Source organism: Benincasa hispida, chromosome 10 (assembly GCF_027475165.1).
Source record: "Benincasa hispida cultivar pf3 chromosome 10, pf3_genome.v1.1, whole genome shotgun sequence".
Lineage (NCBI taxonomy): Eukaryota > Viridiplantae > Streptophyta > Magnoliopsida > Cucurbitales > Cucurbitaceae > Benincasa > Benincasa hispida.
This window is the reverse complement of record NC_143487.1, coordinates 17,350,254-17,374,294: the sequence shown is the minus strand read 5'-3', so window position 1 is coordinate 17,374,294 and position 24,041 is coordinate 17,350,254. Positions and strand designations below refer to the sequence as shown.

Below are 24,041 nucleotides of genomic sequence, written 5' to 3'. Positions count from 1 at the left end.
AAGTGTTAGTAAATTCTTGACCAAAGTAGCGATAACTAAGTTACTATAGGAATAAAAGTTATTCTGGTGATAGTATCTAGTCAAGAAAGTCTTGGTTGAATGGAGGAATAGTCGATCACCCCTCGGTGAAGGTTATTCTAAACCGTTGAAATATCGTTGCAAATATAATAATGATAGGTACGTTATTTTTTTTCTAAACTTGATTGGATTTTAAAGATTAATGTTTTTACTAAAAAGGATATGTTTTTCTTTTCAGCATGACTAGCTCTTTAGTTCAACTATTAACTTCTAAAAAACTTAACGGCGATAACTACTCAACATGGAAAAACAATCTGAATACAATACTAGTAATAGATGACCTGAGATTTGTCTTAACTGAGGAATGTCCTCAGGCCCCTGCCTCGAATGTTAGCCAAACTAGTCGGGATGCTTATGATCGATGGGTTAAGGCTAATGATAAAGCCCGTGTCTATATTCTTGCCAGCATGACTGATGTATTGGCGAAGAAATACGAATCCTTGGGCATAGCTAAGGCTATCATGGATTCATTAAAAGAGATGTTCAGGCAAACGTCATCAATCCTAAGACATGAGGCAATTAAGTACATTTACAATAAGCGTATGAAGGAAAGGACCTCTATTAGAGAACATGTCCTGGACATGATGGCCCACTTCAATATTGCTGAAGTAAATGGTGGTGCCGTCGACGAGGCAAATCAGGTTAGCTTTATTATGGAGTCTCTTCCGAAGAGCTTCATACCTTTTCAAACGAATGTTTCTCTGAATAAGATAGAGTTTAATCTGACAACCCTTCTTAACGAGCTCCAACGTTTTCAAACTCTTACAAAGTCTAAGGGGAAAGAAGTGGAGGCAAATGTTGTCACACAAAGAAAGTTTTAAAAGGATCGTCCTCTAAAACTAAAGCTAGACCTTTAAAGAACAAAAATGTTCAAATGAAAAATAAGGGTAAGGGGAAGACTCCCATGAAAAACAAGGAAAAGAAAGTTACAGAAAAAGGAAAATGTTCTTCTGCAACCAAAACGGACACTGGAAGAGGAACTGCCCAAAATACCTTGCTGAGAAAAAAAACACAAAAAGAAGCACAAGGTAAATATGATTTACTAGTTGTTGAAACATGTTTAGTGGAGTATGATACCTCAACCTGGATATTGGATTCAGGAGCCACTAATCATATTTGCTTCTCTTTTCAGGAAACTAGTTCCTAGAAAAAGCTTGAAGAAGGCAAGATCATCCTCAAGGTTGGAACGGGAGAGGTTATCTCGGCCGAAGCAGTGGGAGACTTGAAGTTGTTTTTCAACGATAGATATATCATACTTAAAAATGTTTTGTATGCTCCTAAAATGAGATGGAATTTAATGTCTATCACATGTATATTAGAACAAATGTATAAAATATCTTTTGAAATTAATGAAGTGTTCATTTTTGGAAAAGGTATTCAAATTTGTTCTACTTGAAAACAACTTATATAAGTTAAGACCAACTAAAGCAAAATTTGTCTTAAATACTGAGATGTTTAGAACAGCCGAAACTCAGAATAAAAGACAAAAAGTTTTTTCTAATGCCTATCTGTGACACCTAAGACTTGGCCACATAAATCTCAAAAGGATTGAGAGATTGGTTAAGAATGGACTCCTAAATCAGTTAGAAGATAATTCTTTACCTCCATGTGAGTCTTATCTTGAGGGGAAAATGACTAAGAGATCTTTTACTAGAAAAGGTCTCAGAGCCACAATACCCTTAGAGCTCGTACATTCGGACCTCTGTGGACCGATGAATGTCAAAGCTTGAGGTGGGTATGAATATTTCATCAGTTTTATTGATGATTATTCAAGGTATGGTCATATTTACCTAATGCATTACAAGTCTGGTTCTTTTGAAAAGTTCAAAGAATATAAGGCTGAGGTTGAGAACCAGTTAGGTAAAACAATTAAGACACTACGATCAGATTGAGGTGGGGAATACATGAACTTAAGATTCTAGGACTATATGATAGAATACGAAATCAAGTCACAACTCTCTGCACCTAATATGCCTCAGCAGAACGGTGTATCTGAAAGAAGAAATAGAACCTTGTTGGACATGGTTCGCTCAATGATGAGCTTTGCTAAGTTACCTGATTCCTTTTGGGGACATGCATTAGAAACTTCTGCATATATTTTGAATAATGTTCCCTCTAAAAATGTTTCAGAAACACCTTATGAGCTATGGAAAGGGCGTAAAGGCAGTTTACGTCACTTTAGGATTTGGGGATGCCCGACACACATGTTGGTGCAAAATCCTAAAAAATTGGAATATCGTTCAAAATTATGGCTATTTGTAGGTTATCCAAAAGAAACAAAAGGTGTTTTTTTTTTTTTTTTTTACGATCCTCAAGAGAATAAGATATTTGTATCAACAAATGTCACATTCTTAGAGAAAAACCACATAAGAAGTCATCAACCTCGTAGTAGACTAGTATTGAATGAAATTTCCAAAGACGTTACAGATAGAGCTAGTTCATCTACTAAAGTAGTAGATAAAACTAGTACATCTGGTCAGTCACATCCTTCTCAAGAGTTGAGAATGCCTCAACGTAGTGGGAGGGTTGTTCATCAGCCTGACCATTACTTGGGTTTAACAGAAACACAAGTCGTCATACCTAATGACGGCATAGAGGATCCATCGACCTATAAACAGGCGATAAAAGATGTGGACCGTGATCAGTGGATCAAAGCCATGGATCTTGAAATGGAGTCTATGTACTTCAATTCTGTCTGGAAAATTGTAGATCAACCAAATGATGTAAAACCAATTGGTTGTAAATGGATCTACAAGAGAAAACAAGACCAAGCCGGTAAAGTACAGACTTTTAAGGCTCGACTTGTGGCAAATGGTTATACCCAGAGAGAGGGAGTGAACTATGAAGAAACTTTCTCTCCCGTTGCCATGCTTAAGTCGATTAGAATACTCTTATCCACTACCACCTTTTATGACTATGAAATTTGGCAGATGGATGTCAAGACAGCCTTTCTAAATGGCGATCTTGAGGAGAGTATCTATATGGCTCAACCAGAGGGGTTTATTGCACAGGGTTAAGAACAAAAGGTTTGTAAGCTTCAAAAATCCATTTATGGGTTGAAACAAGCTTCTAGATCTTGGAATATAAAATTTGATACTGGATCAAATCTTATGGCTTTGAACAGAATGTTGACGAGCCTTGTGTTTACAAGAAAATCGTCAATTCTACTATAGCATTCTTAGTTTTATATGTTGACGGTATTCTACTCATTGGGAATGAAGTAGGTTACCTAACTAACATCAAGAAATGGCTAGCAACGCAGTTCCAAATGAAAAATTTGGGAAATGCACAGTATGTTCTCGAGATTCAGATTATTCGAAATCAAAAAAACAGAACATTAGCCATGTCTCAAGCAACTTATATAGACAAAATGTTGTCTTGGTATAAGATGCAGAATTCCAAAAAAGGTATGTTACCTTACAAATATGGAATTCATTTGTCAAAGGATCAATGTCCTAAGATACCTCAAGAGGTTGAGGATATGAGACGCATTCCCTATGCTTCCACAGTAGGGAGCCTGATGTATGCAATGTTATGTACTAGACCTGACATATGCTATGCAATAGGGATATTCAGTAGGTATCAGTCCAATCATGGATATGATCATTGGACTACCGTTAAGAATATCCTCAAGTATCTTAGGAGAACGAGGAACTAAATGCTCGTGTATGGTACTAAGGTTTTGATCCTTACTGGATACACTGCAAAACATTGTTGATCCTTTTACAAAGGCCCTCACGGCTAAAGTGTTTGAAGGTCACCTACAGAGTCTAGGTCTACGAAGTTTGTAAACTAGGACAAGTGAGAGAACTTTTTGGTATATGCCCTAGTTTATTGTACTCACATGTTGCTTTTCCTCACTTAAATCCAACATTGTGATACTCCACTAGGAGTTTTAGTCCAAGTGGGAGTTTGTTGGATTTTATGTCCTAAAAGTCGTAGTTTATAAATTGATAAACATATTATGTTTTATTTTTCGATAAAATTGTTATTGAAATTGTAATCTTGAATCCAATAAACTAAGGTCCTAAGACTATTTAATGTAGACTTAAACTTTATGTGATGACATAAAACATGGATCAAGTTCGAGTATATAGCCAAAAATGGTCTATAGTATAGGGATAAGGTTAGATGCCTTGTTCTGGGGATACTATGGATGCGGCCCACTTTGTAGTTAGTACAAACGATGTGATCCCGAATCGTTCATATAGAGATATGTGAGTGGAAGCATCCTATACAATGAGTTTGTATAAGACTGGACCACGACTTAGTCACTTTTACTTTATAACACCGTTTACTATTTAAAACTGACTAATTCAAATTTGATGACCTAGGTAACTCGATCTCAATCCTGAGCTAACTATAAACTCTTGTTTATTCAGGATTATCCTTAGATCTGTATGGGTGAGAGCAGTTCAACAGGGTTGGCTCAATAAGCCTCCCATTTCAGGGGTAAGACCGGGTAAATAGCTGGAGACATAGGGTACAAAATGGACTTCACGTCTCTAAGGGTAGTAGATAGGTTGTTCTTTTAAGTGTTGACTTTGGAATAAGAACAAGAAGCCCCACCCTCTCACTAGGCTGAGAGGAACTAGATTTGTTGGTTGGACCACAAATCAATTGTTCTTTAAGGGTTCAGTAGTACTAAAGGAACAAGAAGTGTTCTTGGGGGTAAAACGGTATTTTGACCTAGCCAAGACCATGAACAACCTGTGAAAGATTGACTTACTGGTTATGGTTATATCAGATGGATAGAAATATATCTATAGTGAGGGGAGTGCAACTACATGACTTTAGTAGAATGACCCGTTAGTTAACAAATGTTGATTAATTAGGTTAAAGAGTTTTATCGGTTAATCTCGAATTGTTGGAGCCCATGATCTGTAGGTCCATTAGGTCCCCCTGCTAGCTCATATGGATTAAACTTAGAATAGTATGTTAGATTAATTTGAATTGTTCAAATTAGTAAGAGGGAGTAAAACCGACAAGTATATGCGATATCGCTATCGGTTTTTTTGTATAGCGCTCTATATTCAAATGTGATTTGAATTTCGAAAATATGAATGAGAATTCATGTTTGGGAGGTCAAAATTAGTCAAGAGGGTCAAAACTGTAAAAAGTCATAGGGTTGACTTTTTTGTTAAAAGTCAAAGTTTGACTTTGACCAAATAGAAAAAGATCATTTTGCCCTTGACTAAGAGTTAATGGAATTATCCAACATTTTTGTTGGATAATTCCACTAACTTATGTGGACTATGTGTAAACATTATAGAATGAACATAGCCTACTTTGGTTTAGTGCTTTGTGAGGTGTTGAATTTTGGTGAGCTTTTACATGCATTAGATGCATGTAATTGTTTAATAAAAAAAGGTTTTTGAAATCTTTTTCTCTCCTTCTTGAGAAAAATTTTCTATTTTTGGTTTCCAAAATTCTCACAAAAAAATCTCCTATCTTTCTCACATTAACCTTGAGCCACCATTTCTTCCCCTTTTCATTCCTTCATTCACCAAGTCCCACAACCCGGTTCTGAGTCCAGAGAATAGCGGGTAAACTCTAGTGGTGGTCCGGAAGAGTTCGGGTTGAGATTCAACGAGGAAAAGCTTTTTTCGGGAGCTACAAAGGTTGTACTCTACTCCTTTTTAATTTACTGTTTTTCCTATTTTTTTGCATGTTTTTTCCTTTTAATTAAAAGCAATTAGAGTGTAATTAGATCCTTATTCCACTGCGTATGTCTCGTGTTTCATCAATATAATCTATAGTTTTAATGTTGTATCATATACAATATTATCTATAGTTTCTTTTCTCTCTTATATGACCTTTAATATAAATCACATTTATATTAAATTTAACAATTACGAATCTAATTCATATTAATAATATTTAAATCATATTCAAATATTTATTTCCTCTCACTAAAGCTATAATATATCAAATACATTATAATGATTATATCACATATAATTTAAATAACTTAATTATATCATATATAATTAAATCCTCTATTAATTTGAGCAATTCAAATTAATCCAAAAACTGATTCTCATTTAATCCTATTGAGCTACCAAGGGGACCTCATGGACCTGTAGCTTGAAGCTCCAATCAAACTCTTTAATTAAATTATTCACCATCCGTCAACTATCAAGCACTCCACTAAAGATCGACAGCTACACTCTTCGTGCTACAGATATATTTATGTGTCCATTGGATATAACCAATCAATAGTACGATGACCCTTCACAAATTGCTCGTAACTATAGCTAGGCCAAAATTATCGTTTTGTCCCTGTAATTGCATCTAACTTCTTAAGTACCACTAATTTCTCTAATGAACAATAGATCATAGTCCAACTATGACTAAACTCCTCTCGGGCCAGGAGAGGGTATAGCGCCACATTGTTCAAGCTCTGAAATCAACCCTTAAGGGAGCAATTTATCTACTTACCCCGACTTCAGGTGAATTCCCCTCGTTCACATATCTATACATAAATGATCAAAATCATATCATTTGTGGCACTTTACAATAATTGTAACACCCATAAAGCGGGCCATACACATAGTGTCACAAGGATAAAATCCTATCCATCTACTGTAGACCATTTAGGTTATCACTTAAACTTGATCTATTGGTATATCTCTACATACATGTTTAAATTACAAGATAACCTTGGATGTTAGTTTATTGGTTTATGGTTAATGCAACTAAAAAATGGAATAAAATATCATATATTTTATTAAATAGACAATGAGTTTGAATAAAATATCATATATTTTATTAAATAAACAATGAGTTTGTTCGATACATTTACAAACTATAAGACCCTACAAAATCTAAGGCATCAACCCCAACACCACCATGTGTCCAAAACAAGCCGTTAGATACAAACATAAAATAATATTAAATTCATTTTCTTTTTAAAAACAATTCAAAAATCAAAAGTCTACTATGTGTCACTCCTCCATTGCTTGAAGTGACACCTTTCAATTGGTCCACTTTAATGAGAAAAATTATGCCACGTCTTCAGCTCAGAATTTTTCCTTTAAGATTGTTGGATCATATCTTCTTCGTTTGAGGTCCGATTTAGGTAATTTAAATTGCATTGGAACCATTGTTTCGAGCTCTAGCAATAGACACTTCAAAACACTCAATTTTTTAATAAATAAAAGTAGGTTTTTTTATCATCAAAACATTAATTAATTAATTAACTAAAATTGATTCATTTGAGATTAAGAGTCAAAAAGCTAACAATCTCCCATTTTTTATGATGACAAACGACACAAGAAAAATGAAATCCAAAGTGGTGTGTGATATGAAATATGATCTTGAATCATAAACAACACACACATATAATTTCAATCAACTTTAAAAAATAATATTTCAATAACAACATGTTTTCATTTTTCTTATCATCTCTCCCCCTTCTGGAATCAATCAAAGAAATGACGATAAAAATAATATAATGACATGAATGCTTATCCTAAAATCATGAACACATAATTTTTCATTTCTTCTCCTGTCAACATGCTTTCTAAAAATAAACAACAACATTATAAATTCAGGAGGCATCATATAAATTTAAGACCAATTTAACAAATTCCTCCCTCTTTTGAAATCAATTGAACACTCCCCCTTAATAAGGGACAAAAAGACATTTAACACATAAATCAACTCGGGATAGAAATATCAAATAAATTTTCAAGATATAATTTTACTCAAAATACAATAACTCCCTAAAAGGATAAGCAATATGCATAAGAGGGATACATAACAATAGATGAATATGAGAATCAATTTTTATTCTTACATGAAATTCATATATAAAAATATGTAACTCTCCCAAAAATCAATCATTCTCCTTCTAATAAGAAATCAATAAAGACCATGGAGATACAATCATTCAAATTAAATTAAGATACCAAAATATCAAATATTATGAAATAAACACCCGTTTTTGAAAAATAAATATTGATACCAAAAAATAGCAAATCAATATTTGCCCATCAATATAAGCATGGTATCAACTAAAATAAATTTTTACCCATCTTGAACAAAATGCTACTAGGAATTCAAGAAAGTACCAATTTTATAAATACTCTCCCTATAGAAGAGAATTTAACAACTCTTCAAAACAATATGATCAAATAACAATTTCTCAACAAGTATAAACAATATATTTCAAACTCAATATCCTTTTGCTCAAAACTTTTTATGAAAAAAACAAGGATAGAGCAAATATCTAATTGACCAAAAAGCTATAAAAAGCAATGAAAACAAATGCTACATAGATATATAAACAAAGATTACTCATGGCATTAAATCCCATAATCAATTCAATAAGTCAATTTTAAACAGCCCAGACTCATTCAATAAATTAAATTTTCACAAAAGAAACTAATAGAAATACTTATCTCAACAATTCAATAAAACATATAAAGTTACCAAATGTCATTTACTTTGTTGGACTCAAACAAGTCATAAAATTTGCTCCAATTTGAATTAATTACTCATTTGAAATCCAAGCAACAATTACTTCTTGAATCACACTTACCATAAAAGCTCAACCAAAAGATTTTGGTACCCATTTCTTGGGTCATTCATTGTTAGTGAGCAAAGACTCTATTATCCATTTTAAATTAGTTCCAACATTATTAGTATTCATTTTTGGCAAATAGCAAGTATTAAATTTATGTCCAACTTTGCCACATGAATAATAAGTAACACTAGGTAAGAATTTCTTTTTAACTAATTGATTTTTCACAATCTTTTTCTTAAAGAAAATCTTTTTAGGAGCATTTTTCAATTTGAAACAATTTTGTCTAATATGACCTTTAACTCCACAAAAATGACATATAGACACAAATTTTAGTTTTTCGTGCACATTTCTAATATTTTCCATGATTATGCACACATTTACCACTATGCATACAATAGTTTTGACATGTGAATGATGAGGTAAAAACTTTGATTTTTCAAATTTAGATTTAGCCTTTTCATGCTTACTAATAAATTTTATATTATAAGCACATTTTGATCCAGCATGAAGTTGTTTATGCATAGAATTTGATTTTTCATGAATGCTTCTACCTTTTTCATGCTTTGGCACTAATTTAGATTCAACATTAAGCACATTAAATAAACCATCTTGAGACATACTAGGGGTGGCTTTAACAAAAGTAGTACTCTTATAAGTAGATGAACAATTTTGCTTTACATAGCCTAATCCCTTTTGTTGTTACAACATTTACCAATGTCATTAATATCCAAATTTTGTGTACCAATAATTAATTTCTTAATAGACTCTTTTGCAAGTTCAAGCACTTTAGCAGCAAGCAATTCTTTCTCTTTAAACATTTGCCAAAGATTTTTTTTTCTCATCAACATCATATTCAAGAAATTTAATTTTATCAACAAAAGAAAATTTATCTTTTTCTAGAGAAGTATTACTAGTTTCCAATCATTAATTCTATTCTTCAAACTAGCAATTTCATCATCTAATTTAAAAAAAAAAAAAAAAAAAAAAAAAAAATCAATTTTCTCATTTTTATCTCTCAAATTATTCACTACAATTTTCAAATCACATGACAAAGATTTGAGCGCATCATTCTCTTTATCATGAAAATTAATTCTATCATTCAAGCCATTTTTCTCATCAAAACAAATATCAACCTTATTATACAACACATTATTAGCTCCATTTTTTAAGCTTGCATTTTCATCAATCAAAGTTTTATTCTCAATAATCAATATCTTAGGCTTCTTTGATAATTTCAAATAGAGCCAAGCTTATCTAAATCATGTTGTATATCTTCAAAAGCATCATATAATTCATCATAAGTTTGGGGGTTTTTGAGTTACCTCATCTTTATCATTTTCATTATTAGAATGAGTCGTTAAGCACAAGAGAGTTCCATCACATTTTTCCATTTTCACTTTACGGATTTTTTTATTGATTTTGAGAATATAATTCTCCTTCACATTAAATAAATCATTAGTAATACAAGGAGAATTTTGTACACTATACATATTATCAAGAAAGTTCCAAATGTCATATGCATAATCAAAATACAAAACTATATCACATATTTTTATATCCAATGCACAATATATGATATTAATAGCTTTAACATTAAAAGTAAGCAACTCATTATTCAATTGCAATTTAGACAACCATGCTCATACAAAATGTTCAAATCCATAGCAAGCATAAATGTTTTTGTTTTATTTTTCCATACATCATAATTTCTATTTCCAACAAAATATGGGAATCTATCAATAGAATCACCATTTAAAGTTGTCATACCTCTAGCAATTAAGCTTTTCAAAATATTAATAAGATTTTAAAAATAATTTATGTGGAAAAGCAACTTTGACTCTAATACCAATTGTAGGACCGATATGGCAACCTTAGAAGAGTGAATAGGGTTTAATTTAAACTAATAAAAACATTTTCTTAACAAGTAATTTAAACAATAAATTCAACCCGAAGTAATTAATAATAATACTTTAAAGTATCCTATTTGATTTTGATAGCAAGATTGGTAATAAATGTATAAAGTGATGAGTGACTCGTCGAAATAAATCAATATGAACAATTAATTTCAAGAACAAAAATTACAATTAATTCCATGCAAATAAATAATAATAATAAATTAATTATAAAATTGAATAGGAGAAATAGAGAATTGACACCGAAAATTTTATAGTGGTCTAGCAAAACCGACCTACATCCACTTCCCAAGCTCCTCTTGGGTATGTCACTACGAACTTAACTATTTCCACGGCTTATAGTCAAACCACTACAACGTTCATTTTACGAGTACAAGAACAAACCCGATCCTTTCCATGGTTGAGGATCAGACCGTTACAAAACTCTTGTTATGGGTTCAAGAGTAACCCTTTACAATAGATTTAGAAATGAAGAATAAGGTGAGAAAAACTCTCTAAAAAAGTGGATTTACAAATTGTAGCACACAACAAATCAATCATCACAATACATAAATCTAATAAGATGAAAAGAACAAAAATTGAAGCTTAGAGAGCGAATAACAATAGTGGCTTTGAGTTATGAGTATTGAAAAATAATGTGAAATTGTTGTTAAAATTTGAAAAAGATGAAGTGTTTAAAAAGATAGGTAAGTTTGTGAAAATCACATTTAATTTGGACCATTGGATGTTGAAAAAGAAAAATCAATGGTAGAGATTTTAAACTCAATTAGCCGTTAGACACAAACAAAAAATAATATAATAATATATATCTTTTAAAATCATTTCTTTTAAACCTGACAAAAAGCACATGACCACCATGTGTCCAAGACTAGCAGTTTGACATAAATATAAAATAATATTAAATTCATTTTTTTAAAAAAAACAATCAAAAAATCAAAAGTCCACAATGTGTCACTCCTCCATTGCTCCAAGTGGCACCTTCCTTTTGGTCCATTTTGATGAGAAAAATTATGCCACGTTATTCGGTGTTTTGATCATATCTTCTTCGTTTGCGGTCCAATGTGGGTAATTCAAATTACATTGAAACGATTGTTCTAAGCTCTACGCAATGGACACTTCAAAATACTCAAATTGTTAATAAATAAAAGTAAGCTTGTTATCATCAAAATATTAATTAATTAACCTTTCTTAATTTGAAATTAATGACCAAAAAGTCAACAAGTAGCTATATGGTACTTTCTTTGACACTCATCTCATCCACACAGCTTGGACTCTTCCGCATTTGGGTGTACGAAAAACAGCCGAAGTTCGCGCGTCTCCCTCGACTTACAATAATGGCCCGAAGTGAAAGTGAACTTCTCATCGCAATGAAAGCACCGACCCTTTTCTTTCCATGTCTGGAATTTTGCATTCGGCAATCGACGGCTTGGCCCCTCCTTCCTCACAATCCCAGCCCCTGACGATCGCAGTGTGATCGTCCTCATCATATAACCCTCCGAAGGTTTCGCTGTTTCTTGCCCAAGCAAAGCAATGGTTGTTTTAGAATATGTTTATTGGACCTTTTCCACTCTCTTCCACCCGTATTATCTCACATATTCTATTTTCTGGGCCAACCGCATCATCTAGCCAACCCGATGGATTCTGGGACCTCTAACTCGGCCTGAATTACTAGATCCAGCCCTTTCAGGAACGTCTCCTCCAACACTTCGTTTGTTAATGGAGCTACTAGTTTGTCGATTTGATTTGGTGATCCTTCACCATGGTTTCCTGCTTCATTCTAAAAAATTGGCTGCAGACAGTACTCTTTCTTGATGAACGAAAAATGCAATAGAAGCTTCATCTCAAGATCCTTCCAATCGGCAAACGGTTCCCTCTCTTCCTTCGGTCGTACCAATCAAGAGCCACGCCATCGAAGCTAATCACAGCTACATGAAGTTTTTCTATATCAGATAGTTTGTGGATTTGAAAATACGTGTCAGCATGAAAGAGCCACGAATACGAATCCTCTCCCTTAAACGCCAGCATCTCAACCTAAATTTGCTTTGATCCATCTTGCCTTCGCCGAGCTTCTCTTTGATCGTTGATTCGAGAATCTCATCTACTTTTTGAGAAATTTCCCTTTCTCCCTCTGATTTGGACTGAGGGGTCAATCTCTCCCCCATAATCGATTCTCCACCTCGCCTGATAATAGAAAATTCTATGGTAATCTTCGACAACCACATTTAGGTTTCTTCGAAGTTCATATGCCGTTGATCTGGTTGTTTGTTCAGCTTTTCCATATTTTTACTCATCCAAGATATCGATTCGTCCATCTTTGGAATTCCCTCAATTCCGTGCTTGATCGCTTCAATTTCACGACCAATCACATCCACCCGTTCTTCGAAGTTCTTCGCCGTCTTCCCAATTTTTCAAGACGATGTGCTCTGATACCAATATGTAAGGAACCTCCTTACACGACGATATTATTGACTGAAAACTTGCACTAAGGCAAGACAACCACTTCTCTTCTCTCCGTGAGAAGACCATACTAAATCAAAAGCTGATAATGAAAATATTTCCGTCATCATATATCACCCCTCCACACAAAGATGCTCACCTTACCTCGGTTCCCACACTCAACCTTCCTGCAACGTCGGTAATCCAAATAACTCTTATTAAAAAATGAACAAAACCCTTATTAAAAAATGAACATAACCCAACCCAACCATGAAATATTTGATTGGATTGGTTCGGGTTAATCAGGTCATTTATTTAAAATTTTGTCCTGAAAAGAAACAAAACGTAAATATGTAAAAATCTAATTTAATTATTTTCATATATTGAATTAAAATTAACTACTCAACGTGCAAATTTACTTTCGAAAGTACAAAAAACCTACTTTTAGAGTTTTTGAAGAATAAATTATTAAAAAAATATCTGAATTAAATAAAATTAAAATTAATATATGTATAAATAATTATGTTATAAGTAATAATATATATATATATTTTTTTTAAAATTAATAATAAATTCGGATTGGTTCGGGTTGGTTTGGGTTATATTGAGTGAACCCATGAACCAACCCAACCCATAAAATTTTCATTTATTTGAACTCAACCCAATCTAAATGAGTTAATAATCCAACCTAAACAATTGGGTTGGGTTGATCGATTTTTTCGGGCCATCGGATTTTTTTATCACTCCTATCCCGAGTAACTAACTTCCTTCCTCAAGTACCTTTCTACCATGTCTCTTTTATTGATATATAATTTAGGGTCTCACAAAATAATAACTTAGTTATATTTTGAATGATCAAATAAGTATAAATAGTGGTGTAGAATTCATATATGTATTTATAAAAAGCACATACAAAAGGTGAGATCTCATAGGGAAGAGTTTTTAATTTTAGTTTAATTAAGAATGATTCCTTATTGTGGATTTGGGAGCAAGATTTGAGTATTTTTAATTCGACCTAGATCATAAAAAAATAAATGCCCTAGGAAAAGGTGAGATCTCATGAATGATTATTTTTCCCTTCATAGATTTGGGGACAAGGTAAGAAATCATGAGTATTTCAAATTTGAACTCCAATTTTAAATATATTTATGAACTTATTTGTTTAGCATATTTAAAAGTCATCTTTTAAAATGAAATTAATGATAAAAATAGTTCAGGATTCAAACAATATATTTGAATTCTAATCGTAGTTATGAATGTATAGACAAAATTAATAAGATTTAAATATTAATTTAGTCTTGGTACCTTTGTTTTATTCTGTCTACTTTTTAAAAGTAGCCATTTTGATTTTTATTTACAAAACTTTAACCAAAAATTTTGTGAGAAAAAAAAAAAAAAGAAGCTAAAAATGAAGATTGTGATGCCAAAATCATCACTTTGAGGTTTCTTTTCTTTGAGTAAATCTAACCATCTATGTGTCGATATGTCAATTGATATTTGAACATTTCGTGGTGTTCGACATCAATATTAACATTGAATCGACATTTCTATTTGATTGTAAAAAGTTCCATCAAACATAAAAAAAAAAAATCAATAAAATATTCCTAATGTAATATTTTGATGCAAAATTTGGGACAGAGGAATGAATTTGTAATTCGAGAAAGAGAGAACCTCCAAAAAAAAATGACTCTGATGCCTCAATCAATAAAAGAATTGTAAAATAAGAAAATAAGTTAGAATAATTGGAGCTTTAATGGTCTATTATAGGGAATTTGACCTAGGATTTATCTTAATCCTATTAGGATTAGAAATGAATTTCCCAATCTCTAGTAAGCTAAGATCAAATCTCATATTATCTTTTATTATTTTATATTATATTATATTATTATTATTATTATTATTATTATTATTTGCTTTATTCCGCGGGGCCAAATTCCACTCCTCAACATAATATAAATCATAAATTTGTTAACTCATTAAGAGGAAAAAGAATAAAAATAAACGTGAGTTTTTATTTATTCTTTTATTATTAATTTTTTATGATTTTTTTAAAATATCCATTGACAACATCGATATCTTATCAGCTAAATGATATAAAATATCCCAAAACTTTGTAGTTTATTTAAAAAAATATCTTTAAACTTTCAAAAATTTCAAAAAAAACCATAAAACTTTTAAAATGAGTTCAAAAATACTTTTGTCATTAATTTTGGATGAAAATCGTTAATGTCTTGTGTATAAATACCCCTAAATTTTCAAAAGTTTAAAACATACTCTTAAACTAAAAAAAAATGTTAAAAAATACATTTATTGTTATATGAACAAAAACCGTTAATAACATATTCTTTTTTTTTTTTTCCTTTTTTTTCTCCTCTCTCTTCTTCAATATCCTCTTACTCCACTTTTGTTAACTATTTGACATTTGTTTATCTAAAAATAATAATAACAATAAAATTGTACACTTCAATAAAAATATATGAAGTATAATAAGAAGAAAGAGAATAATGGAATAGTTGCACGTTAATAGTTGAGTGTGTTTTAATAGTTATTGTTATGAATGGTGAAAGTGAAGAATAAAAAAAAGAAAAATAGAAGAAAAATGAGAGTATTTATATATATAAAAAATGAGGATATTAATCTAATTTGTTTTAAAATTAGCCATGAAGTATTTTTAAAGGTTTTTTTTTTTGAAATTTTAGAGTTATTTTGCAATGAGTTAATAACGGTTTCTGTTCATATAATAAATTGTGAGGGTATTTTTGAACTTTTTTAAGTTTAAAGGGTATTTTTGAAAGTTCATAAAAATACTTTTGACACAAAACTTTAACAGTTTTTTTCCAAAACTAACGACAATGGTAATTTTGAACTCTTTTTAAAAATTTAAAGATAGTTTTGAAATTTTTGAAAGTTCATGAGCATTTTTTTACATAAAATTTAAAGTTTAAAGGTATTTTTTATAATTTAACATTGTTAACACCAATATTGAAATGATGATTTTTTTTAAGGCCAACCTTGATGGACTTTTTATTTTTTTAATTTAAAGAAAAACAAAAAACTTGATTGAGTTGAATTAATATAATTCAACGACAGAAGTATCGAAAGGTTAAGAGAGGCCATGCGATGGGCACGTGACATTAAAACAATAGTCAATAGCCAGCGATTGGAAAACCTTGCACGGAGATACGGCCGAAGAGTTGCGATCCAAAGAGTAAAGAAAAAATGCGAATATTGAATTCCCAAAAATAAATAAATATTAGATGTGGGAATCAGGTCCATTGAAAATTAGCCGAACAAGAAAAATAATAAATAATAATAAATTCTAAAAATGAAGATCTAATCTCAACCGGAATTGTGGGCTCCGACGACCGGGGCGAAAGCGAAGAAAGACAGATTTCGAGTCAGAGGAGAAGAAATCCGAGGGGAAACGATTCGAGAACGAAGCCTCAGCCTCAACTATTCTCCTAATCGATTTTCAACTGATTTCTGGTTCTGCAACGATCCCCAATCGCCTTCCCTCTTTTGACCAATCTGAATCTGTTCTCGAAGTTTCACTGATTAGCTAGCGTGCAGCGCTGAAATTGAAATTCGACATTTCAATTCAGTACTTCTGCTTGTTCTTTCTTCTGAGCCGGAGGTGGGATTTGTTCGTTTCTTTCAGAAATGGTTTCGTTTTCTTAAGATAGGCCAAAGGGTTTTTGGAATTTAGGGAAAAAGACGGATATGGAGTACAAGAGGCGGCAGCAAGGGGCGACAAGACCTTCGGGTTTTGAAGAAGTAGCTCGGAATTCTCGGCGTCCTATGCGTTTTGTTTCTAATGAAGATGATGATGTTTATGATCTTAGTAGCGATAGTGGCAATGATGCTGTAGGTAGTTCGCGGTCATCATCTTCGCCACAATCTCTTGCTGCTAAAGCCATTAAAGCTTCATCGGCACATCGGGATTCTTCACTCTCATCTGCTTATGCTGCGCGTTCTGCTTCCCGCGTCTCGAAACCCACTTATTCTTCCTCGTCTCCTTCCCCCTCATCCGTTCAGGTTTAATTTCTGCCCCCCTTTTTTCACTCTGCAAACTGGTATCTTATGCAATAACTCTCTATAGTTGTTATGTTGTGCCTTACTCTTGTTAATTTGAGTTTGTTAATTTGAGCACTTTAAAAGCAGGTTTTGTTAATGCGTTAGTCTAAACTGAACTATCCGTTAGCGATTTGAACTTGTAAATATGGCTGTCGGCTCTATTGTTGTCTCTGCATATTGGATCTTTCAGCACCAGTTTATTTAAACCATATTTTATGAGAACTGACTTTACTGCTGGATCTACGTTACAAAATAAACGGGAAAGAAGAAAAGGAAATAATGCCTGCCTTTTTCTTTTTTTAATTCAACACTTGCGGGGTGGGATTGAGCCATTAATCTTTATGATGGTAAATGGTATTTTATCCTCTAAGCTATGTATGTTTTGGATTGGCAAATGTTGTCCGCCTTCTAAAAATGGCTCTATGAGATTAACCCCCTCTCCTTCACTATCTCTAGAACCTTCTTATGTATGCTATAGAGATGTAGTAGTGTTTTCCCTATGACCTGATTTGAAGAAGGTGTCATAGAATTTATGTAGGGGCAATCATCCTGCTCAGAAGACCAGCAGGCAGCAGAATTGCCTCTCTATTCCCATTGAATGTTGCACTTTATCTTTCTATCCCTGATTATCATTTACTCCCTGTTGAGTTGCTACAGAAAGAAGAATGAAATTAGTTAGATATTTTAAAATGTTCTTAACAGCTTTATATTCCCTTTTTTCACATCATTGATAAAGACTACTCTGCCTGCTGCTTGTTCATCTAAAATATTATCCTTTGTGCATTATATACTATCTGGTTAGAGATACTGGATACTTTTCCACCTGGCACTTTCTTGTTGTTTCTGTTCACGCACAGTGAAGTTTTCTCTTTGCATTTACTTTATCTAGTTTCTAGGAGATGTAAATTTCCTGCTACTAGTTCCCTCAATTATGGACTTGTTTTGCGGTTCTGTACAAATGGATTCTGTGGAATGTATCCTGATTTGAACAAAGTAAAAGACGCTGCTTATGATCAAGTAATTCAAGGTGAAAAGAGAAAATGAAGGGACTTAATTTTCCATCTATCTTGCACAACGCCCTCAATTTTCTTCAGATTTATATCTTTGGCGTGGAGTATCATTTGTGCACTTTATTCCTGTGGCACCTTCACTTTTCTACTGTGCTACTTACCATTTTTTGTTTCTTTCATTTTTTTTTTCTCAATGAAAGTTGTTTTCATCAAGAAAATAATAATAATATTACTTATCATTTTTTGTTTTGCACTCCATATTTGTACTGTTTCTCTTTTACTTTCTTTTCTGCAAAATTTATGGTGTGTATTAATGTAGGATTCAAAGGCACATGAATATACATCAATGAAAAGTTTGAATGAATCTAAACATGGATTCTGGGGTGCTTTGGCTAGAAAGGCCAAAGCAATTCTTGATGATGATAATGTCATCGAGCAACCTGAAGCACCTGGAAGAATGAGGGAGCAAGGATTTGGGACAGGTACAGGTTCAGCTACAAGGGCCAAGGTAAGAATTTTCTAAATTGAATTTCAAAATTGACCTAAGCATTCTCTGCATATGGGAGGAAATGTTATCTATATAATTTTTTAGTCAGATGTAAATATGTCTGCTCATAATGAACACCCAAGATTTTTGTATGTGTTTGCCATTTGCAGTATTATAACAGAAGTCAATCAGATGAAAGCCAACCAAAAGCAGAAAATTCTTCTTTCCAGAAAGGATTGGGCGCTATAGCGTCTTCCCTTAACTATATTGGCAATGCTTTTGAGGTGAGTCATTATCTGAATTTATAAATAGCCTATCTAATTAACCCTTTTCTATTTCAGAAAACAGGGATATTCTATGCTTCTTTTTGAAAAATATATACACCATTAAACATCTGGGGTAATGGACCATTCTGAGCGTTCTGAGATTACTTGATCTCTATTTTAGATTATTCTTAAAGACATTGCTTCTCTCCTTCCCAGGAAAAGCTTACGGCTGTGGAAAACAAAACTGCTGATATCATTCAAGAAACTCGCAAGCATATTAAGAAAAAGTCTGGTGGTTCAGTGGCACAATATCAGACACCAAATTCTGGGTCTACCATGGATTCTCAGACGCAGCCTCAAACCCAAACCCAAACCCAAACCCAAACTGGCCTTGAACTTCAGCTGAAGGCATCTCGCGACGTAAGGTGGCAACTGTATATCACTAGTTCATGAAATTATATCATTGAACAGTTTCTTAAAACTTACATTTCACCAATTTGTTTCTCCTCTAAAAAAAAAGAAGAAAAAAAAAAACTTATTTACATTTGATCATATAAATCAGTTAGCTTAGACAGAATGATCTGAATTGGATCTATGTGCTGTATTTTTTCTTGCAAGCCTTAAAAAAGAAGGGGGGAAATTTTGGTTTTATTCATTTCTTTTCCTTCGGTGTCTTGCCCTGTTCATTTTCAGAAGATTTGGTGATCCAAGGTTCATATGGAGGTCCAAGTCTTTGCTTTATATAGCTCATATTTACTGCTATGATATGATGCAATCTCGGGCAGAGGTTTCAATTATTTGTTTTCGTGTCACCTTTTTGCAGAGTTCATATGAAATAATCTGATTTGTATTTAGAGTTTTTCATGTTTCGGGCCTTATCACATTGATCATTTGGAGAATGTAGAGTATTCTAAATGAAATCAAAGGATTGAAGCAAGTTTCGAATGTTGGTATATTCCTGTTCTTCAGTGCATGTTGAATAGTAACACGTTTAAAGACAAAATGGAGAAAAAATAATTCAGTTGATACTTGAAGTCTTACTTTAATTTCTGTCTGATAGTTCTTGTGGGAAAAAAATTTGTAGATTTCTTTACTCTTTATGTTACCACCTACAGGGTTGGTTTTCATGTCGTAGGATAGTATTCTTTTGCCCTCCCTTCTTTATTTTTGTATATATTCTATATTGATGATATGTTCATACGTCCTTTATTTTTCCCCTATTGGTTTTCATATCATAGGATATATTCTATATTGGTTTTCATGTCGTAAGGATAGTATGATATGTTCTTTTGCCCTCCGTCCTTTATTTTTGTATTTATTTTTGTATCAACCTGTGTAAATGCACAAGTTGATTCTTTTTTTCCTTCCAAAATTGCATCCATGGATGTACAAATTAATATGAATCTGGATTGCCGTTTTAGCGTGTGTTGTATAGTCCCAAGAGAATTATGCATCTTCTCATCTGTCTTTTACTTCCTGTTGGTATTTAAACCTCTTTACAAATTTAATATGCACATTCGTTTTGTGACCCATTCGTTTCCTCATTGTATCTGTTTTTCCAGTCTTCATGAATTTATTTTCTTCTATGAACATTGACATTATCTAAACCCAATAAAAGACAGACATATTTCTTTTGTTTGACTCTATAGGTTGCGATGGCAATGGCTGCCAAAGCAAAGCTGCTTCTTAGGGAGTTGAAGACTGTCAAAGCAGATTTTGCTTTTGCAAAGGAACGATGTGCTCAGCTGGAAGAAGAGAATAAAATTCTTCGGGAGAATCGTGAGAGGGGAAACAATCTAGAAGATGATGATTTGGTAACCACTTTTTCCCTCTCCTTTCCATATAATCTTTTAATTCTGTTTCAAGATGGGGCTTGTGATATAAGATATAACGTTTTCTTTTGCCATAGCAATTCTGCATATAAATCCAATCCTCCAACTTGTCCCTGTCCGATCGATCTTTGTTCTCGGACCTTTCTTGGTTTATTATGTCGTCAAATGATGTTATGCTTTTATTTATTTTCCAATGTATGTCAAATGTGAGTCTTGAACAATTTTAATCAATTGATTTCAGTCCTAACTCCTGATGTTTTTCGACTTAGATACGACTTCAACTTGAAACACTTCTAGCAGAGAAGGCTCGTTTGGCTCATGAAAATTCAGTCTATGCACGTGAAAATCGGTTTCTAAGGGAGATTGTTGAATACCACCAGCTGACCATGCAGGATGTTATATACCTGGATGAGGGCACAGAAGAAGTCACCGAAGTTTACCCCATTAAGCTTTCTGCAGCATCCAATCTCAATGCTGTTTCTCCGTTACCGCCTCAGCCATTGTCGTCATCTTCTAACCGACCCGGGATAGGACTTGACATGAGTTCACAGATAACTCAGATTGTTCCTACTTGCCCTTTGCCCCCATCAGATCTGAGAGGAATCTCCTAAAGGTTTGCTTGCATAATCAAGCTGTTTTACATTTTTGAGTATGGTGGCTGCCATCCAACCCTATACTCTGATTCAAATGATAAGATACTTTACCTTGGTAGTTCTTCCTTTTCTACGGCTTGTGCTGTGTAATGTAACAATGTCATCTCATTGATTAATGTGACGCTATTTTCTTTTAGTGTTTGTTATGGCTTTGTTATGCGTTGTAGGACTTTCTAATCCGTTTTTTATCCACCAAGTTGTAGAGCAATGTTATTATGTTATTTTATTTCTTTTGTCTACATTTGTGTTGTATTAAAGAAATGTAAAAGCCCCCCACTCCAAGAAAGTGGAAATACCACCATAAATATATTGTACGTGGAAAGCTTCTACCAATGACCTCTTCCTAAAAACTTTTCTACCATTGACCTTTTGCCCATACAAAATTTCAAAATTATCCCTAGTTTTAAAAAGCTTTCAGACCGTTTGGTATCTGCAACACATTTATCTTCCTAAAAGCTTTCAGACCTTTTGCGCTACAAATACTTTACAACGATAGGTCCTTTCATTTCCATCTCAACGCATTTATCTTTGAAGAATTATCTCTCAAATTTGCTCTCGTTTTCTTTTAGAACTTTAGCTGAGAACTCCTCGCAAGTTTCTCGTCGGTCGTCTCTATGCACTTGCCACTGTCATCATCATCTGAAAGGTATGAAACTCTTCTCCTTGAAGAATGCATGTTGACATTCGAGGTTTGACTATCTTTTAAGGTTTAATCATGTATTCGTTCGTAATCGATCGTTGAGAGAATACTAAGTGATCGGATAGAGAATACTAAGCAAGCATTTAGAGAATATTAAGCGAGTGTTTAGATCTTACTAAGCGATTGGATAGAGATTATTAAGCGATCGAATAGAGAATACTAAGGGATCGTTTAGATATTTATTGTGTGATTGTTTAGGTTTATGTCATGTGATCGTTTAGCTAACTGCTACGTGATCATTTAGATATTTATTGTATGATCGTTTAGGTTTATATCATGCAATCATTTAGCTAATTATTACATGATCTTTTAGATATCTATTATGTGATTGTTTAGCTAATTGTTACGTGATCGTTTAGATATTTGTTATGCGATCGGTTAGTTTTTGTTATGTGATCGGTTAGTTTTCATCATGCGATCGTTTAGTTTTTGTTATGTGATCGTTTAGATTTTCTAGGCAATTGTTTAGATTTTCTTGTAATGTACACGATTGTCAGATTGGTAAGATGGTTGTCTTTGCTGAAAAATATTTTTCTGCTACAGTCGCTTGCCAGTCCACAAAATTGCCCCTGTGATTAAGAATAGATGAGACTGTATAGGAAAACGGCCTTTGGTCCACAGTTGGATATAGATATTGTTTTTAATGGACAACTTTTGCACCACTTTCTGTTGAAGGAGGTAGTAGATGCAAACCCAGACGTTATATCATTCAACATTCTAGGGAAGAAGGTAACATTCTCTCAAGAGGATTTTAACTTGATAATTGGGTTGTGTCCGACCAGGGAAACAATAAAAAGAGAAACAAGCGTAAAAGACTGTGACAACTCATTCTTGGACCGAAGGACTCAAATGGAAAGAATAGTTTTTGCAAGGATGTGGAGACCACATTCGAGAACTTTAATTTTATTAATGACGAAGATGTTGTCAAGGTTGCATTGACATTGTTTATTGAAACGATGATGATTGGAAAAGACAAAAAAATCCAGTTCGATGTAAATATATTTGGGATTGTCGATGACCACAACGTCTTCGTACATTACGACTGGTATTCTCTCTTTTATCAACGTACATTGAATAGCATAAAGACTATTATGCGCGGGAAGAAGGAGGCATATGATTCAACGAAAGCAGAAGGTGATCACCATGTCTCACATTACTGTATAAAAGGATTTATACTTGCTTTCCAGGTATGTACTTTTGTTTTTGATTCACTTTAATATACATTGAACCTGTGTATTATGTACGTGCAACAAAGTTTTCATATCGTAGGTTTGGACTTACGAAATTTTATCCACATCAAATAAGTTTATAGCCACCAAAATCAGCAAGGTTGAAATTCCTAGAATTCTTAGATGGACTTGTTCTTGTACTCCATCTTATAAATCCTTGAACAATAAAGTTTTCCACCCAAGAAAAGTAAGTAACCGATCATTTCTGACTTGCTCATTTGTTTATAGTTGCATGCATTCTGACTTGCTCATTTGTTTATAGTTGCATGCATTCTGACTTGCTCATTTGTTTATGTATAGACTATTGTTGTGTTGAGACTTGTACCTAGCACAGAGGAGATAAGGTACAAGGAGGACCGACTGAAAGGACTTAATGTGGTTCCTGTTGTTGGAGCAAGAAGGATTGAAGGGGTTGAACACTCCATCAATTCACGAGTCCTTTGAGGGGCACGAAGAGCATGAATCCCATGTAGAAAGCTTTGTAAATATGCAAGGTCTAAGCCAGAAGCATGTATGCCGATTCAAGCTAACCCAATAGAGATGGAACCACGTAGGCAACAGAAGTCCTCAAGACATAGTCATTCCAAATCATACAAGATTCTTAGGGATAAATTAAAGAAGTTTGCAAAGATTTCGCGAATTTGACTATCATGGTTTGTCAGTTGGAAGATACCTTTACTGTCCAACATCATTTGATGGGCCAACAATTGAACAAAATAAAGATGATGGTCCATCATCTGAATGAGGTATGCATTTCTATACAGTCGTTTTGATATTCTCAAATGGACGATCATTTAGAAAATCTAAACGGTCATTTAGATAATCTAAACGAT

General features: G+C 33.2%; 3 protein-coding genes across 3 annotated transcripts; all 3 read left to right on the top strand.

Annotated features, from left to right (window-relative positions):
• Window positions 1-257: 257 nt before the first annotated feature.
• On the top strand, window positions 258-11,981 carry LOC150033149 (uncharacterized). Its single transcript, XM_090306297.1, has 2 exons — window positions 258-869; window positions 11,787-11,981. The coding sequence occupies exons 1-2, from the start codon at window positions 258-260 to the stop codon at window positions 11,979-11,981; spliced, it is 807 nt and encodes a 268-aa protein (XP_090162423.1).
• A 4,172-nt stretch (window positions 11,982-16,153) lies between these two features.
• Window positions 16,154-21,420, top strand: LOC120088449 (uncharacterized). Its single transcript, XM_039045758.2, has 6 exons — window positions 16,154-16,992; window positions 18,361-18,549; window positions 18,699-18,812; window positions 19,011-19,214; window positions 20,444-20,608; window positions 20,896-21,420. Exons 1-6 carry the CDS (start codon window positions 16,678-16,680, stop codon window positions 21,235-21,237), a joined length of 1,329 nt encoding a protein of 442 aa, XP_038901686.1. The 5' UTR covers window positions 16,154-16,677; the 3' UTR covers window positions 21,238-21,420.
• A 1,144-nt stretch (window positions 21,421-22,564) lies between these two features.
• LOC150033148 (uncharacterized) lies at window positions 22,565-23,652 on the top strand. Its single transcript, XM_090306296.1, has 3 exons — window positions 22,565-22,708; window positions 22,822-23,166; window positions 23,509-23,652. Exons 1-3 carry the CDS (start codon window positions 22,565-22,567, stop codon window positions 23,650-23,652), a joined length of 633 nt encoding a protein of 210 aa, XP_090162422.1.
• The last annotated feature ends 389 nt before the right edge of the window (window positions 23,653-24,041 follow it).

What these genes read in the sequence shown, in the direction of transcription:
- LOC150033149 (XM_090306297.1), top strand. Translation starts at nt 258, where the DNA reads ATGACTAGCTCTTTAGTTCAACTATTAACTTCTAAAAAACTTAACGGC. An exon ending in CTAAGGGGAAAGAAGTGGAG is followed by an intron (nt 870 to 11,786) that starts GCAAATGTTGTC and finishes TCATCCACACAG; the next exon opens with CTTGGACTCTTCCGCATTTG.
- LOC120088449 (XM_039045758.2), top strand. Translation starts at nt 16,678, where the DNA reads ATGGAGTACAAGAGGCGGCAGCAAGGGGCGACAAGACCTTCGGGTTTT. An exon ending in CTTCCCCCTCATCCGTTCAG is followed by an intron (nt 16,993 to 18,360) that starts GTTTAATTTCTG and finishes GTATTAATGTAG; the next exon opens with GATTCAAAGGCACATGAATA. An exon ending in ATCTAGAAGATGATGATTTG is followed by an intron (nt 20,609 to 20,895) that starts GTAACCACTTTT and finishes TTTTCGACTTAG; the next exon opens with ATACGACTTCAACTTGAAAC.
- LOC150033148 (XM_090306296.1), top strand. Translation starts at nt 22,565, where the DNA reads ATGAGACTGTATAGGAAAACGGCCTTTGGTCCACAGTTGGATATAGAT. An exon ending in TCAACATTCTAGGGAAGAAG is followed by an intron (nt 22,709 to 22,821) that starts GTAACATTCTCT and finishes CTTGGACCGAAG; the next exon opens with GACTCAAATGGAAAGAATAG. An exon ending in GATTTATACTTGCTTTCCAG is followed by an intron (nt 23,167 to 23,508) that starts GTATGTACTTTT and finishes GTTTATGTATAG; the next exon opens with ACTATTGTTGTGTTGAGACT.